The sequence below is a fragment of the Rhododendron vialii genome, chromosome 7a (assembly GCF_030253575.1).
Source record: "Rhododendron vialii isolate Sample 1 chromosome 7a, ASM3025357v1".
Classification (NCBI taxonomy): Eukaryota; Viridiplantae; Streptophyta; class Magnoliopsida; order Ericales; family Ericaceae; genus Rhododendron; species Rhododendron vialii.
The window spans coordinates 38240428-38259284 of record NC_080563.1 but is presented as its reverse complement, the minus strand read 5'-3'; the positions used below and the strand labels follow the sequence as shown (position 1 = coordinate 38259284).

The 18857-nt window shown below is 38.3% G+C and overlaps 2 protein-coding genes and 1 non-coding gene across 3 annotated transcripts; all 3 read left to right on the top strand.

Annotated features, from left to right (window-relative positions):
* The first annotated feature begins 362 nt into the window (after nt 1-362).
* LOC131333503 (transcription factor RSL3) lies at nt 363-2777 on the top strand. The gene is made up of 5 exons (XM_058368068.1): nt 363-1166; nt 1349-1603; nt 2090-2155; nt 2381-2446; nt 2561-2777. The coding sequence occupies exons 1-5, from the start codon at nt 663-665 to the stop codon at nt 2651-2653; spliced, it is 984 nt and encodes a 327-aa protein (XP_058224051.1). The 5' UTR covers nt 363-662; the 3' UTR covers nt 2654-2777.
* Nucleotides 2778-6634: 3857 nt separating this feature from the next.
* LOC131334414 (uncharacterized) lies at nt 6635-16835 on the top strand. Its single transcript, XM_058369406.1, has 6 exons — nt 6635-6972; nt 10856-11595; nt 12405-14293; nt 14378-14459; nt 15909-15956; nt 16208-16835. The coding sequence occupies exons 1-6, from the start codon at nt 6702-6704 to the stop codon at nt 16409-16411; spliced, it is 3234 nt and encodes a 1077-aa protein (XP_058225389.1). The 5' UTR covers nt 6635-6701; the 3' UTR covers nt 16412-16835.
* Nucleotides 16836-18740: 1905 nt separating this feature from the next.
* On the top strand, nt 18741-18812 carry TRNAM-CAU (transfer RNA methionine (anticodon CAU)). The gene has a single exon. It is a non-coding gene; the product is annotated as a tRNA-Met (tRNA).
* Nucleotides 18813-18857: the final 45 nt, after the last annotated feature.

Here is an 18857-nt window from a genome sequence, read left to right as displayed (position 1 = left end):
AAAAGCCGCAAGAATTCACATTCATAACACTCGAGCTTAATATACATTGTTTGAATCTCATATCCATATAAAAGGTAATTTCAACCGATGTCTATCATTCGTGTCGATCTTCTGTTCTTTAATTTCTTTAGTAGTGTTTATAATAATTTCTTAATTTCCTGCTCCCATTTCTCTTCAAACCTTGTGTCCAAGTTCCCCAATTTACTAACAACACGTATCCCAACAGCAATATGAATACCTCTAATCATTCTGATTTCACTTTCATCTTAAGCCTAATTATATATGAGTTTAAGGTAAAGCTAATCCAAGAGGGAGGGTGGCCTTATTAATTTTAATCCCATAATTAATCATTGCATGAACTTGGTCCTTCTCTGCGTTGTATTTTGCCTGGAAAAAAATTGTTGGCCCCACAGTGGACTCCCTAAAGAGATCAGTTACAGAGAACTAGGACCTACCCCACCCTAATCATTGGTAATTAAAAATCTCATATAAAATTCAAGTCAATCCCCCTCAACATTCTCTCTATCCCCTTTTGGTATAAATTTGACTCCAAGTTTCTGCTAATCTCAAAGCATTAATCCCCAAATTAGTCCATATTGCCCCTATCTCCCCTTCCTCTCTCCAAAATCATACCCCCATATTTTTAGAGAATTTAGAGAGAGATGGAGGGTGTGGGAGCTTTTCTTGATGAAGAATGGGAATCCTTGAACAGAATGTTCTCCACTGGATCAGAGCATGAAAATGGTTTCAGCTTTGGGACTTCATCAACTTTTTGGCCCATTAATTCTGATGTGGCCAGCATCAGTTTTGGTCCTACCGATGAGAGTTTATCACAATTAATCCCTAATTGTGATGCTTTCAGTTGTTCTAATGATAGTGTCTTTATTCCAACTAATCAAAACCACCACTCTGGCGATCCTAACAATTTTCAAGAAACGAATCACGCTCTCGAGTCCGCGTATTTTTACGCGATGAACAACGCGGCCGAAAACAAAACATCGGTTCCACTTTTTTCCAACAATGCAAACCAGGGAATTCTGCACGAGAAAGAAGAGGAAAGGGGCGACGATTTGGAAAATGAAGACCATAATGGCAAAGAATTGCACCTAAAGAGGAAAAATGACTCGTGTGAGGCTCCCCAGAAGAGAACTCGTACTTCGGGAGATGTAAGTGATCATTAAACTAGTACTTTTTTCTGTTTATAAAGATCCTAGAAGTGGATATTTATTTCACAACGATATTTAATTTCATCGTTGTGAAAAATACCCGCTTCTTGTTCTTTACTATATCGTGTCTACGTACTAGCCTTCAAGCACCTAAAAAGTAACATTATCATGGCTCAATGCAGGCACCAAAAGGTAAGAAGAATGTGACATCCAAAAAGAACCAGAAGCTCAGTTTGAATGGTATTGGTGAAGAGGAGAATATTAATGTTGCGACGAATCGTTCGGGCTGTTTTAGCTCGGAGGAGGACTCTGTTGTTTCTCAGGAGCTCAATGGGGAAGAAACTTCAGAATCCAAATCGATTTCGGCTCTAGATTCAGATGGCAAAACGAGAGCCGGTAGAGGGGCTGCAACCGATCCCCAAAGCCTGTATGCAAGGGTGAGAATTTACCTTACCACTTTGCTATGTACGTACGCAGAATTACACAACTGAAACGCGTAAATTTGCTTAGGTTTTTGGTTTTGGCTTTTCGGTTAGTTCGGATGTTCTTTCCGGTTTGGTTTGGTTTGGTTTGGTTTGGTTTTGGTTTTGCTGCTGGGGTTGTGTTCTTTGGTTTTTAGGTTAGATAGGCGTCCGGCTGTTTTCAAGTCGGTTTCGTTGGGCTTTAGTTTCGTTTGGTGTTTTGGTTGTTTTATTTCTTTGGGTTTTTTGGTGTTTCAGTTGGCGTCTTATCTTCCTTTCAATTTCGGGTGACTTTGTGTCAGTGTGCTCTTGATCCTTTTCATCGTTTTAATCATTTATAAAGATTAGTAAATTTCTATTGCAGAGAAAAAAAAATCGTAAATTTTTCGTGCAATAATTTTCTGCAGAAATTCCAAAAGTTTTAGTACGTTGTATTAACACTTCATTGTGTTAATGCTGCAGAAAAGAAGAGAGAGAATTAATGAGAGATTGAGAACACTGCAGAGCCTTGTCCCCAATGGAACTAAGGTGCAATTAATGATGTGTTAATTCCCATGCATATATTTGTTAAACTGTTTTTTTTAGGAAAATGACATTGGCACTCTAAAAAATTGCTGCAGGCACTCCAAAATCAGTGTAATTTCAAAGCCACTTTCTTTTATTTTTTGGAGTGTCTGCATCAATTTTTGAAGTGCCAATATTATTTTCCTTTGTTTATGAGGCAAAAGCATTTTAATTAATCCAGATTAACAGGTTGATATTAGCACAATGCTTGAAGAGGCAGTCCAATATGTGAAGTTTTTGCAGCTGCAAATTAAGGTAATTTAAACCCAAAATTAATTCGATTGTCGTCCTATATATCCATAAGCTCCCAAATTTTTTATTTTCTTATTTTTCGTTATCTAATTCTTTTTTTCTTTTTTATCATTGTAGATATTGAGTTCTGATGAACTGTGGATGTATGCTCCAATCGCCTATAACGGGATGGACACGGGCCTCTACCAAAAAATCTCACCATCTCAATAATACCGGAAGGAGCTGCTCGATCATAACAATTTTTGGCTATTACCTATAAAAGAAAACAATTTTTTGCTACAGCGGTTTTACCGAAAATACTCAAGAGAATGATATTTCTTGAGGACTGATGAGGAATAATTAAGGGAAATGATATTGGCGCTCCAAAAATTGATGTAGGCACTCCAAATCAATGTAATTCCAAAGCCATTTTCTTTTGTTTTTGGAATGCATGCATCAATTTTTGGAGTGCCAATATCAATTCCCATAATTAATTCTAATGTCTTATGGTAACACTATTCCAAAATGTTCTTTTGCACATGGTTTAATTTAGTGCTTAATTAATTAACCGAGGATGGTTTAAGGTACATGCATGGGATTATGGACCATCCCCCCGGCAAATAAAAATGTAAAAACAAGAGGGTTTGAGTCTGATCATATCTATAATCTTTTGATTATCGAAATAAATTATAACATAATGTAATATTATTCTTGAATCGACCAATCAGTTGATATTTGTTCATTCCACATTTTGAGATCCCATGTAATGATTTGAAGCTTATTTATACTTGATGATGAAAAAGGGATGCAATGTTTCTTCGATAAGGATTTAACTAGACCTACGTAACAGGTCGTGTCGGATCGTGTCAGTCAAGTTCGTGTCACAAACCACCCAATTCGAACTCGACCTATTTAGAGCCCGTTCCAGAACACCTTCTAAAAAAATAAGTACTTATTTCATATTTTCAAACTCAAAAATAATACAAATGAAAAATAATTTTTTAAATTTTTTTTCACCGTATTAAAAATTTCAATGAGATCTTTCAAACAAGATCCATATTGCATATTTTTATATTTCAATAAACCCATCATTTTTTAGCTTGAAATTGCATTCTTAAAAAATAAGTACTTATTTGGCGTTGCGGAACGGGGCCTTAGAATTCGTATTTCTCGAGTCGTGTTATTTTACGTGTTTCGTGTCAGAAATACTCAACCCTAACCCGTTAACTTCGTGTCCAGTTCGTGTTGTGTTATCATGTCCGTTGCCCAACTCTATATAGAATTACAGATATATCATATATTATATATATATGTTCGTGTTAATGGGTGACACAAATTAGTAACCGTATTTGTTGTGTCAATTTTATGTCTCCGTGTTCAACTCGAACCTGACCCAATTAGAATTTGTGTTCTTGAGTCGTATCATTTTCGTGTTTCGTGTCAGAAATATTCAACCCTAACCTGCTAATTTCGTGTCCGATTCGTATCGTGTTATCGTATTTCGTATCCATTGTCCAACTCTAGATCTAATGAAAGATCCCTAACTATCAAAAGGGAGACGGATAAGCTCCATTTATTCACGCTATTAAGGGCTTATCAATTAATGAATTCTTGAGTTGGAGAACAAAAGACAAAAATAAGGGGAGACAGTGACAGAATTAGGGTTTAGGTACGGGGGTGATGCTATTTAATTGGAGTCCACTACTATTGTTGCATATTTGACAATATGAAGGAAATGGTTAAGTGTATTGTCAGGTTTTGTCTTGGACTTTGTTTTTTTGCTAAAACCAAAATAAAGATCTGATTCAATTCTCTTGTGATCTTTAAATGAAAGCCATTGAAATAAAAAAAAATTATGATCTAAACAGTTCATTTTATAAATTGTTGTCTTTCTACCAGTTGTGTGAAAAATCAAGTTATTTGGGTACCGGTAAGCACCTAATCAATTAGGCTCAATTTGGATGGCATGGTCTTGAGGAGAAATGAGAATGCGATGCCATAGTTCCATGATTCCGATGTTTAAAATGAACAACTACATAAATATGATGCCATACTTTTGGGATTCTATGCTTGGGAGAGATAAGAATAGAATTGTACTTTTTGATGATATATCTGACCAAGAATTACATTACCAGATTGAGTGTAAATTTGATTCATCTCTTACCCCATGAAAATTTTGGATTCCTGGCTCAACGAATAAAAAAAGGAACTGTTGATTTTAATAACCAAACCAAATCGAGTCTTATGTCTCAATCACTTGGAGTCGGCTACATGAATCATTTTCCTTCATTGAGCTCTGTCAAGGGCTACTTGTTCACACAAACCTACTATACTCATATCGTTGCGCACCACAGCATCTAATGTCAATTTAGGTCTATCCCTCCCCGTAGCATTGCGACCCAAAGCTATCATATCCGCTCTCTTAATTACTGCATCTCTTGGTCTACGCCTCTACGGTAAACATGCTCAAACCATCTTAGCCTATTTTTCCTCAACTTCTTTTCTATATGTGCTACACCTATCATCTCACGAACCGTTTCATTTCTAATCCTATCTCATCTAATCTTACCACACATCCACCTCAATATTCTCATTTCCGTTACACTCATCTTGTTCACCTATTGTTTCTTAATAGGCCAACATTCTGTCCCTTAAAATATCGTTGGTCTAATGGCAGTTCCATAGAATTTTTCCTTCAATTTTATGGATACCCTTTTATCACACATACACCAGTAGCACTCCTCCACTTGAGTCACCCCACTTGGATTTTATGGGTCACATCATCTCTACTAATAATTGAGTCTAAGTACCTAAAATGATTACTCTTAGGTATCTCCTGTTCTTGGATCATCACTCTTTCTTCCTACGCATTGCTGATACCATTAAACTTGCACACCATATACTCAGTTTTACTCTTATTTATCCAAAAACCATTTGACTCTAATGTTTCCCTCCAAATTTATAATTTCGTATTAACACTTCTAACGATTTCATCCACGAGGATCATGTCATCTGCAAACATCATATACCATGGGATATCATCCTGAAATTGTCTAGTCAATTCATCCATAACTAAGGCAAAAAGGTACGGGTTTAAGGTTGACCATTTATGCAATCCTACAGTATTTGAGAATTCACTCGTTTCCCCTACTGGTGATCGAATGGCAGTGACGACATTTTAATACATGTCTCTAATCACATCGATATACTTTTTGGTCACTCTCTTTCTCTCCAGAACCCACTATATGATGTTTTTAGACACTTTATCATAAGCTTTTTCTAAGTCTATGAAAACCATATGAAGATCCGTCTTCTTTGATTTTAATATATTTTCAAGATAATTTATTCCTACATAAAATTATTGAATTAATCTAAACACCAAAATGAAATTACTTTTGGTATTATATTCATAATACCACTTAGAATCCGTTCCAGAAACCTTCTTATTTTATAACTACTTATTTTGGAGCTTTGTTGCATAAAACCAAAAATAAGCAGCTTATTTTTACATTTTCAAACTCAAAAATAATATAAATGAAAAATAAATTTTCAATTTTTTTTACACCGTATTAAAGATCTCAATGAGATCTATCAAACAAGATCCATAGTGATAGAAAAATTATTTGCGTAAGCATATGATTTTTGAGCTTGAAATTACCTTTTTAAAAAATAAGTACTTATTTACCCTTTTATGGAACACACTTTATTATTAGACAAAAAAAAAATTCTTATTCCGGTTCTGAAACGGCCCTTAATAGAATTTGATTATGAATAATTATATTCCTATTTATATTGAAGATTCTGGTCATTCAAATGGACCAATTATAGCCTTTGAGTAAAACTGGGGGCCGTCCGTGCTACCCTCACCCCCAGCCTACCTTTGTGCTTGAGGGGAGAGAAACTTTTTTACTTCTCATTTTTTATTTTTTCCATTCTGGTAAATATAAAAGACAAAAAAAAATATCTTGCACATATCTTTTTAAGACATTCTACAAATTCATTATCATACTACAAATTCATTATCATAAATTGTGACCATAATTCCAAAGGAAAAAATGTAAAAAGCACAATTCCAAAAAAAACATAAAAACAAAATGCAAAATGTAAAAAAATAGGCTTCCAAACACCCCGACTAATATGTGTATCGAGATAAGAAGTGAGTGCAAATAACAACCCCCATCTCCAACTGATCAAATTAATCGTCCCGAAACGATTACTATCATCGCGTGTCCAGTTCTCACCTCGTCTCTCTCTCTCTCTCTCTCTCTCTCTCTCTGTCATGGCTTCCTCGGAGCAGCCCCTGAAGAAGCGAAAACTCTCCGACCCACTCGCAGAACCACCACCGCCTCCGCCGCAAAACCTCCGGCAGGTCTCCGCGGATCCGCCGCTACCGCCCGACGAAGTCCTCAGGCGACGGAGAAACAAGGAGGAAATTCGAACCCTATACGACTGTTACAAGAGGATCAAGTACTGTCTCTCTCAGAAAGATGACGCAAGGCTTACGCCCGACCTCGAGCAAGCCTACCTCTCTCTCATCACTACTTCCAGAGGTCGGAATTTTTCTTTATCACTCGTGTTTTTCTCGTGAAATTTCTGGAGTTTTTTTTTATATTTAATTTGAGCATTTCCAGCCCTTATTACTCTCTCGAATTTAAGTAAAAGCTTCGTTTGGTACGAAACACTCCAATGGGCAGATTGAAATCTAAACACAAATTTGAGTTAAAAAAGTAAGTATGATTTGGTACGAAACACTCCAATGGGTAAATCGAAATCTAAACACAAATTTGAGTGAAAGCTTTAGTTTTGTTTTTTTTGATAACTCACATGTCTGGGCTAGTTTACGCGCATCTGTATCCTGGGCCCAATCCCACCGCTCACTTGCAAGGAGCCTAATTGAAGTTGGAGATCTGTCGGAGAAGAGCTCCGAATGGGCTGGCCTCAAAGGAGTTGATAGCACTTGAGAGGTTTCGAATCTGAGGCCTTAGGAGGGAGCAAAACCCTAAGTCCCAAGCCTTGACCCCTAAGTCCCAAGCATTGGCTCCAAAGCTTCATTTTTCAATAATGGCATGATCTAAACTCCAATTTGAGTGAAAGCTTCATTAATGGCATGATTGGAAATGTAAGGGGAGAATATATCCTAGCAAAATTTGAGTAAGAATTCCAGTTTGATTTGAGTACTAATTTAAGTGAAATTCAATTTCGTGTAGGTTTGAGTAGGAGTGGGTTTGAGGGGTGTTTTTTTAATCAAATTTTTAGTTTGAGTAAAAACAAAAAAAGAGGGCAAGGGTTGGAGATGCTCTTATGGGTAGTGCTTTGGAATTTTAATGTATCAACTGTTTAACACCCGTAAGAGCATCTCCAGCCCTTACCTTTACATTTTCCCTTACCTAATGTTGTATGAACCATTCCGATTGTTAAACGAAATGTAAGCAAATTTGAGTGAAAGTTTCATTAATGGTATAGCTATCAGTAGATTGGGAGAAAATAGCCATATAGTTGAGTCTCCCTGATTTGGGTCAGAATATTAAGTAAAACTTAATTTGGTGTAAGTTTGAGTCAAGGATTAGAGTGAATTTTAAGGGTTTCTTACTCCAATTTTGGTTTTGAGTCAAACAATGGTGAGGGCTAGAGATGCTCTAAGACTATCTCTTTCACTATATTTGGGTGAAAGCTTGGTTCGCTATGAAGCACTCCAATGGGAGAACACAAACTCAGGCATTGAAGTTAGAGACACAAATTAGCATTGAGACTTTTTTTATATGACCTTGAGTATAAAAGTGGGTATGGATTGATGGGATCCTTTAGTTAAGATTTGAATAAGGCCTGCAGATGCCATAACACATACTATCTTCTAGACGAGAAGGTCAATGCTTTGCTCAATTTAGTTAATTGGTGGTCCTTATGTCAAATACTCAATTTGATGCCTACGGTTTTGTTTCTTTTTTTTTTTCTGATCTTCCTTTATCACCTTGGGATTTGCTAAAGTTTTAAACTATTTGGTTAATTTTGCATCAGCTGAAGCACAATGGTCATTGCTAACACTAAACAGAAAAAGCGAAATAACGTTTCCCTTTGTTTTTTTAAGTGTATACTTTACAGCCTGTTTGGCTACCTAGGTGAGAAAAGAAAAGAAAGGGGTGTGGTTTCCCTTATTAGTGAGAAAAGAAAAGAAAGGAGTGTGCTTTCTCGCCATCTCATTTGGATGGACAAAATATAGGTGAGAAAAGAAAGGAGAGGGTTGTATGTATTTTACCAATATACCCTTCCCTTTTATTCCAATTTCCAGCCATCCATTTATACGTACAACCTCCTCCTCCTCCTCCTCTTCTTCTTCTTCAAAAAAACCCTACAGTCCTCTATCCACTGGGTTGCAGCGGTGATGGTGGGCTAAGGATACGAAGTGGTGGTGTGGTGGCAGCGGTGAGGGGAGGCGGAGGAGGGGTCAAAACGGGATCTTCTCTATTTCTCTCAAAATCTCACAAAAAATGGTGAGAAACAAAATAGGGGTAGTAAGGGGGTCTGGTCTCTCACCGTCTCCCACCGTTCTCCTTTTGTTTAGCCAAACGTGAGAGAGATTTCTCTCTCATTTCCGTTTCTTTTCTCTCGAACTTGCTCGATCCAAACGAGCTATTACAGTGTTCTGATTAATCGCTAGCGGGGCCTATCCGATTAGGTCCGATTAACGATTAATCACTAATTACTAATTAATATGATCCGATTAATTGTGGATTTATCCGATTAATCTCTCAAAGGTGGCCGACCGCCCGACTAGCGCCTAGCGACTTTTAGAACATTAATACTTTATAGTTTATATACAAACTTGGAACTCAAAGACCATGTGATCTCTTGCCCGGCTTCATTGTCATAGCTAGTCTAGAGCTTGACTCATTTAGTCTCTGTCCTCTTCCTTTAGTCCCTCTCCTCTTTGTATCCATCAAAGATCTAATTTATTTCTAACAATTGGAAAATTTTGGAGGGGATTGTGATTGAACAAGGGCATTCAACTGGATTGCATTTATTTGGTTAATTAGCTATAGACTTGCTATGTATTGTTTTTCTCCCTTGAATTCTTCCCTTTATGGCAGGCTTCATAGCTCACTTTTGCTTTCAAGTTTCGTTTATACTTTTATGTGCTGGACATCTGTAAGTTATTTGCTTTTCCACGCCATAAAATTCGTTCATGCCCAATTGCGGTAGTTTGTTTGTGTCGAGAGAAAGACCAGTATATTGCATGCTTGGATATGGGTTGTTAAGACAACATGACGGCAATCTGACATGGAATCTCGTGAAGGTCTGGGGGCCTACATGTTGGGGCAAAAGTATACATTTCAGACATACAAATTTAAGGGACCAGTAGCCCTGTGCCAACTACTTGGGTTTACAAGTTTTTAGAGACGAAAGTGCAAGGCAAGGTTGTTGACCTCTCATGAGTGATGAGGCGAGGCGAGGCGAGGCGCAAGCCTCAAGGCATTGAGGCATAAGCCTTTGGAGTTTTTAGTTTTTATTTATGAAAAATAAAAATTGACTATAAATACATTAAAATGAGGGGGATAGTGTTTGCGCCATACAAAGTTGCCTCACAAAAAGAGAAAAGTAAATAGTTGATATAATCCAAAAGGCACATGTTGAGGCATAAAAACATAGTGCATTAATAGATCCAACTTTTAAAAGTACTCCAAGTCGTCTTGCAAAAATGCAAAATCCCGGCCCTGTTGCCCCAAGGCCCCCAACAACTTTAAATGAACTGATTCTTCTGAGGCGTTCACCTTCGTCATCTTGGTGAAAAGGCGTGAAAAGTGTACGCCTCCAATGGATGGGCGAACGCTTTTGCAGATCTCAGCCCAAAAATCAACTCCCAGAGGCGGTTTTGGAGTGCCTTGCTTCGACATGAGCCCCAGAATCGCCTTTGAGAACATTGGTTTATATTATGATGTTCTCCAATATACCTTTTCTACTTAAAAAAGATTTGTTGCATACTCGATCTTTGTTGGCCAAGTGTGGATACCCTCTTCTTGTTAAAAGGAGAAATATGTATTGATGCGTGTCAAAAATCATTGTGGGCATGTGGCCCCTCTTAAGGAGTGTCCACGGGGCTTAGACACCGAATAAAATAGAAAGACAGATATTTCCACACTGAATGACTGAATAACATCCCCTGGTCTCAACTTATAATCAAGACAATCACAGTATCAGTAAGTGTTTAATGGATACTGAGTTGATGACTCCATCCAAAATACAATAGTATCAGTAAGTGTTTCTGGCTGCTCGTTTCGTACCTTGAGATTTGCAAAAGAAAAGTGGAAGACTGTCATTTGTTGACAAGAAATATTGATGAATTTAGGACCCTTTTGTAGCATATAGGCAGAAAAGCAAGAAGGTTACCTGTGAATTTCTCCGTCTTTGTCTTCTAATAAATATGCTTTTGCTTTGCAGGTTGTACAAGCGTCCAGCGCATTGTAGCTGATCTCATACCCCGATATGCATCGCACTGTCCAACTGCCCTTGAAGCAGCAGCTAAAGTTGTTATCAATATGCACAACTGGAGTTTGGCGGTAATATACAGAGGAGAGGATGCCGATGGTGTTGCATTCACGACTGCAAAAGCTTGTATATTTGGTTTGGCTGATATTTGCCACACGGCTTCATCTGAGGCGCCGACATCATCGGTTATTCATGGAATCTGTTCAGCAGTTTTCCTTAATGTGCTCACATTCCTCGTATCTACTTTTGAGGGGAAGGATATTTTCCAGATTGTTGATACGGGAACTCTTATGCTACACTATTCCGCTGAGTTATTGTCTGAGCTTGAGCAGAAGTTTTCCGATGAGGATGAATCTGAATTAGTCAAGTTATCCAAGTTCCGGGTGCTATGCCTTCTTAAGATTTTCTTCCACTGTCCAAGAAATTTACTTGCAGCTTCTTTTGAGCTTCTTGAGAGAACTGCAATGGAGGGAGCATACAACGAAGGACGCTACTTACTTAGTCAAGTGACAAGCAGGCTTGATGCTTCTGCTATGAATTATGATTTGGACAGTACAAGAAATGAACACAAATCATCAATAGCTACTGTGGGAGGCAAAGGCGATGATGTTAGTAGTGCGGGGCAAGTCTTGGATGGGGACCAGGCTCTGGTTGGTGCGCCACCTGTTCTAAAGAACTGCTTGTTAGGGCTGGTAATACTACAAATGTTCTTTATATCTTTGATTAAATCTCATGAACTATACATTGTATTTAAGTGAAGTTCGATAACTTCTGGTGGTGACATTCTTAATCCCATCCATCTAGATATTGATTCTTTCTGGTTAATTTGAGAGCTGCTTGGTTAAGGTGTCTTTGAAGTTAAATGCTGCTTATCTATGTGGATTTTATTATCTTTACCCTGGAAACCAGTATTTACTGCTCAGATCCTTGAAATTATCCTTGTTTAGAGTCTTATGTGAAACCATCCTTAATTGCATGGAAAGATATGGGGAACTCTTTCCAAGATTTTTTTGCTTGGGATGACTTGAAGACTATACTTGACACTCTTCAGGTGACGAACATGTGTGCATAGAACTTGTTTGGCTAACCTGTTCAGAAGATAGGCCTTCTGTAAATGAGAACTGTGAGGGCATAGAGTATTGAGTTCCCACTCTGTGTTTTGCAGCTAGTGGAATTGTGGCTGCTATACAGATGTTATTATTGTGGACTTGTAGTATGAAAATTGTTTCAAGAAATAACCATTTCCTTTGTTACATGCACATATGCGAGATATGAATTGTATACTTCTGTTACTCTCACTTATGTCCAACAATGTAAGCCAATGTGTTTATATCTTTTGTACATGTTTGGATCCTAGAAGTTGAGCGGGAAACTTTTTGGTTAGATCAATACGAGGTTCTTGATGTTCATTTTATTGAATTGAGGTATCTAATGCTGTGAGTTTGATCCTGTTATTGGTTTGTGGCTTCAAACTGACATTATCATGTACCGGGGAGTGCAGGCTGTTGCCAAGAATCCTTCATTGAGAAAGTGGATATTCTCCAAATACAAGATGTTATGCAAGTCGTCATCTTCAGAAGTTGTTTCAGAAGTTTCATCTGTCATGGAAGGTATATTTGAATCTTTTGCTGAGCTAGTTAAACTAGAAGACAGTGGAGTACATAGTGATGAAGACGATTCAAATCCTTCTAAATCCAGAAACATACCATATTTGGTTTCTAGGAGCAGCAATCAACTTGAAACCTCTTCCGAAGTTTCTGGAAGAGATTGTAAGTCAAGGGTTTATGATAGACCTAGCAGTGATGATTTAATGGACAAATATTCAGGTCAACGTTTAAAGCCTCAGGGTTCTTTAGTTCCTCTTGAAACTGACATCCTCTCGAATGCAAGTTCTAGTCATGATAGTGGTGGCTCAAAGTCTATAAATTTTGAGACTTCAGAGCAAGGAGATTTATCACGTGGTAGGTCTTCCACTCCCAGGGATCTTTCCAACAATCAAATTCCCTCACCTGTTTCAAGAAAACCCTCAGACTTCAGGGCTAGGTCATTTGAACTTAGAAACCATTATGGCCAAATTGAGAAGAATCAAGTTTCCACCTCAGATCTTAGAATACCTATCTTGAGATCCTCCAGTGGAGGCACAGATACTATTTTTGAGTCTCCTAAAAGTCACATTGTATGGTACTCTGATGGGGACCCTGGGGCCATGGATATTTTCCCAGCTTCCAACCAGCTCTGGTTAGGTTCCTTAGGCCCCGATGCATCTGAAGCTCTTGTAAGGTTTCAGTTTGAGAAGTTTGGTCCTGTAGAGCGGTTTCTGTACTTTCCATTTAAAAGATTTACCTTAATTGAGTATAGGTATATCATGGATGCAATAAAAGCTAGAGAGATTATGAAGGGGCACTCCCCTTGGGGTGACTGCCTCCGTGTAAAGTTCCTAGATGAAGGATTGGGAACCAGGGGAACTGTAAATGGTGTTGCAGTGGGTGCTAGTTGCTTTGTTTATGTTGGAAATGTTTCAAGGCAGTGGGCCAAGGATGAGATCCTCCATGAATCAATGAAGGTTGTATACAAGGGTCCACGCATGGTTACTGATCTTACTGTTGAGGGTGCCTTGCTGTTGGAATTTGAGTCTCCTGAAGACGCTGCTGCTGTAATGGGACATGTTAGACACCTCCGTAAGGAGAGAACTCATCCTCTACCATCTATTCATGGTGACTTTAGGAGAAATGATGGGGGCGATAACATGGTGGAGTCACCACATGCTCAAACAGTGCTTGAGAGCCCTGCGGAGAGATTTAGTACAGCAGAACAGATGTGGATGTATAGAAAACCTGAACTTCAGCTTCATTCTGGTCAGGGGAATATTCCATCTACACCCACAGGTCCCACACCACCTCAGCCGCCTATCCTTTCAACACCACCTCAGCCGCCTATCCTTCCAACACCACCACCGCCATTTCAATCGTCCCCTTTCATTCGACCTGTGTATTTTCCTCCAAACAGTTGGGATGCACGCGGATTAACCCATCATCTCCCTTTTATGCCTGCTTCTGTTACTCCACTTGCACAAATGCAGGGAAGCTCGCAGCACTCCACCCAGATGTTTCCCTTGCCTGTGGTGCCACCCCCTCTAGCATCGCTACCACCTCCTTTGCCTCCGTCTCAGCCACCTCTAGTTCCACCACCACCAAGTTCTCCCCCTCCCTCTCCACCTCCGCCTCCACCTCCAGCTGTGGAATCTTCATATTCGGAAACTTCTGGGCAGCATCTACAGTATCAGTGGCAGGGAACGTTGGGTAAAAGTGGGGTTCATTACTGTGCTATTTATGCTGTTAGAGTGGATTCTGATGCTTGCAAATACTTGAATGCTGTTTCTGAGCCGGCTGAGTAAGGACTTTATCTTCTTTTACTGTTCTGAATGTCTGCTTGGAGAGTAAAATCAGATAGTTTATTTGGCTGACATTTTTTCAGGTGGCCTGCAAAGTTGGATATGAACAAACGCACAGATTTTCGGCATGTGAAGTCAACATTTTCCAGTACCCCATCTCATAAAGTGAGCTCTCTCTCTCTCTCTCTCTCTCTCTCTCTCTCTCTCTCTCTCTCATGTTGTTCTACCTTTCTGAAACTGAAGATACGCAACTAATTGCGTAACCCAATTAAAGCTACTAACACATCTTGCAATGCTTGGTGCAATGTTCTTTAGTAGCCCCAAAGTTGTGGTGGTTAGAATATTGGCTTAACAATATCTCTGAAGCAATCATCTCCCTTGCATTCCTGTCTTTGCATTTGGAGATGCAAACCTCCATACATACATGGAGAAGCATAATGCAAATAGAGAAATTCAAATTTTATTGAAGAAGAATGCAAATGGGGGGACAAATGCAGACTAGAGAATGGATCCTAATACTCTTTGAAACCAAAGCTCTGGTACCATGTTAGATCCCATCCTAAAAACTTTAAGTTCTTAGGAAATTGGCAAACAGTTCATGTCAAGCTTTCCAACAACTAGTTCCAGACTCCTGTTGAATATGCCTTTCATGGTAGATAGGAATTTTTGCCTTTGTATCATGGGGGCCGGTATTTGTCTTCTATAAAGAAGGTTGTGGTGTATAGCTTTCCAAAGCATGCAGGTACCGATAGTATTTGACTTATCTCATATTAGAGAATCAGTTGGTTTCATGTATTCTAATAATGTCCCTTCCCAATATTGCACAAGTAATTGTACCCAGTTGGCATCTTGTACTGCTTTATATTCTTTGTTTTCAGAATCCTATGGATGTTAACATGGCATCTAGTATGTCAAAATATGAATGTAATTCGTTGTCTTCTAATGTCTTGCAGTCTTTGAGATTCATCGTGAGTTGTTTGGATGTTGGGATCGGGGATTTTTTCATTGGGGGCTAGGCTGTGAGGTTTTCATATTAGAATGATTGTTTTCATTGCATATCGTATGATTGCTTCTTCTGGAATTTAATAAAAAATGTGGGGTATGCGAATTGTTTAAAGTTAGATTGGTTTAAATTTGTTTGAACTGGTAATTGGTGTCAGTCTATCATCAGTTACGGTGAAGGGGTTCATCACAGAGGTCTTGACCAGAAGGTTCAAGAATTGTAGGCGAAGTGTTAGTTAAGTTCCCAATATCATGAATTTAATTTGTAATTAAGACACATTGAAGAAGTGTCGGACATGCTTTTAAGACAATTTCGAGTGTCGGTGGACGTCATGAGCCCCCGGCATGCCTTCTCCTGAGATGCGTGCTTGTAGAGCTAAAGTTTCACCAAGAAGAGCTCACTAGTATCCCTGCATTGTTTTTTCTGAATATTTTAATTATTTTAAATAAGGGATTACATTGTGTATTCAGATACTTGTCAGCATGTTGCAGAGCTTAGAAGTGGTTAGTGTTTGGCATGTTTCCTTGTTTTATACTCAGCTTCTCAAGTTGGGTTGAGCTGATGTTGTCATTGAATACTATATTGATCTCATATTTTGGTATCCCGTGCAGAGAGAGGTGTGCTGGCTGTTCCCCTTATCTGAAAGTGACCGTAAAGGAGTAAGTTATCTGTCATTTTATTTGGGTTTTTGCTTTGTTATTATATTTCCACGATAAAGTGTTCAATGTTGTTCATCAAATCACCCCAATAAAACAACTTAAGTTTCTTTTTTCCAATTTCTTGAGACCAAATAAAAAGGGTCATGTCGAAGACCTTGATAAGAGCTTAAGTTAATCGATGATGGAGTGTCTCTGATCTATCTTAAAAAGTAAGTCATGCTGATTCTTTTTGTTGCAAATAAAATGTGCAGTTTCGGGATTTCATATCCTACTTGAAGCAAAGGGAATGTGCTGGTGTGATTAAGATCCCAGCTTCCAAATCCATGTGGCCTAGACTTCTCTTCATTCTTCCTCCTTCGGTAGATTCATGTTCCATGCTCTCTATCGCACCTAATCCATCTGATTGCTTGATTGCTCTAGTTTTGGCTAAAGAGACTAGCTTTGACTGGGCATGAGCATCCTAGTCTATGGGAGATTGTTGCTATGGAACAAATGCAGGACGGGCAAATTGTTTTCATGGATCTCAGGGGACAGTGATGCCGTTCGTATTCAAATCCTAATAGAATTCGGCAACAGGGCAAGGGACCCAACTTCCTTGAGGAATCCATGTCAGTAAATCCCTAGTTTCTCACTTCCCACAAATGTAGAGGGAGGGCAAATAGGCAAGAATGAAACTAGTTAGTTCGGATACACAAGAGGACATACAAGTTCCAACTATCAGATTTGTCTGATGATGGGTGCAAAGTTGTCTATCCATTTTGAATCCAACTTGTTTTCTTTGGTCTCCATTGTTTATTTTGTTACTCTCTTTTTCAGGTCTATGTTTTGACTTTTGATGCCTGTAATCCTGAGTAGAAATGGAAATTTGATTACCAATAATCAAATTCTTAGTAATTCAATTCTTGAAGTAGTAGGGCAAAGGTAGAGAGAGGTCACATCCTCTCTCTAGAAACTGCCTCCCCCCTTCTTTTTTGCCCTTCCCCGGCGGCTCTCCTCTCCCACTTCTGTGGTTGTGATTCTAAGAGAGGAGTTCTCACTCATCTCATTATTTTTTTGATGGTGGTGACCCAGATCTGGGATGTTTGGCCCTTGGATCCGATTAGCCTAGGCAATGAATCTGTGGGTTTCTCCAGTAGTAGTGGCAGTGGCATTAGGCACCAGTGCATGCAATGGGTCCCCACCGCATGGATAGTGAGCTCCAATGTCGATGTGATTTCTCTAACTTCCTCCAACCATATCCATGAGCGGATGAGTTGTCTCCGACATTGTAGCTGCTATTTTTTGACGAATCTTTATGTTGTGTTTGTTCGGACCTTTTCCGTCCTTTGTTGTATTTCTTGGGACCGGTGGGACCGGTTTGTCCTTTGTAATGTTTTTTTATGAGTATATATTTTGTATCATCGAAAAATACAGGAAGTAATTTCACTTGAATGTTGGATTAATTTGGTAATCTTATCCAAGACTTATTTATTTTAGAGATGTGTGGGATTAATTTGGTAATCTCATTTCTTTTATGGGATGAGCCAAGTAACGTCTTATTCACTTTTTTAATTGTTTGGTCAGGATTGTAATATTTTGTCCAGTTCAAACGCCATTAACTCTCTCTCCCTGCCTCTCAAAAGTACCTGTTCTGATTTCAAAATTTATGTTTGTTTCGAATAACTTTCTAACAATATGACATTTATTCAGTTTAATGTTCTGTGTGAATGTTGTGTTTCGGTGTTATGTTTTGATGCATATGAGGCGTTGAGGCATCATTCTAACGAGCAATTATTTGTGTGTTCTTGGGGTACTGCCACATGAATTGACAACCAAGTTGCTCTAAGGTGGTGTTCCGCTTTTGCCCCTTAAAAAATACAGAGTAAGTACTTATTTGCAATTTTCAAACTTAAAAATAATAGGCTTACTAAAATTTAAAAAAATGCAATATGAATATTATTTGATAGATGTCGATGAGATTTATTAAACCTTTCAAAAAAAATTAAAAATTTATTTTTGTAAGCTTATTATTTTTAAAATTGAAAATAGGTTCTTATTTTTTAAGTACTTATTTGAGAAAGTGAAACAGGCTCAGCAAATAAACTCATGTCGAATGCAAAATGGAACTTCACAAAACTTCTCTGATTCATGACATCTGAATGATGTCGAAGGGTAACGATTTGTAGCAATATTTTCGCATAGTGTCTAATTTGTGAAGAGTTTTGGCTAATGCAAAGATAATGCTAGGTTTAGATCTTGAATTTGGAGAATAATGAACGAAAAAATACACGAGATATGAAAAATGGTGTTACGCCTTTGACTTTATTTTCTCGCTTTTTTGTGGTTGTTGTTGTTGTTGAATTACCAAACAAGAAAGAATTGTTAAATTTTCAAGGAAAATTTTACTTCTGGGGTTTAATTTCAAATATTATTAAACAGTAAACAGGTAGTTTAAGAAACACAAAGACCCGGTTTTATAATTGAAAAGTTTATAAGGTTGAAGGAATTACCATTGGTATAAATGAAAGTTATTTGTAGCATGCTAAAATAGAAAAAATAATTATTTACAGAGCCTCCGTAAATAAGGTTTACTGCGCTCAATCTTATGCATCCAAAAGTGTTTTAGACAGTCCGCATTTAAAACAAATGATTACTGGTAAGTGATATACATTATCAATGGACGGAAGTGATTGTGCTATTTCGCGGATAAGTCAATCTTTTATTTTTATATATGTAAATGCCTCGAAGGTTTTTAGCTCCGTTTTTTAGGTATATATAATTTGTATTCTAAACATGTATCACAACATCAGAGTGGCGCAGCGGAAGCGTGGTGGGCCCATAACCCACAGGTTCCAGGATCGAAACCTGGCTCTGATATCAGAGTAGCTCCCAAAGCCAATTTTTTCCAATTCTTCCACTTCT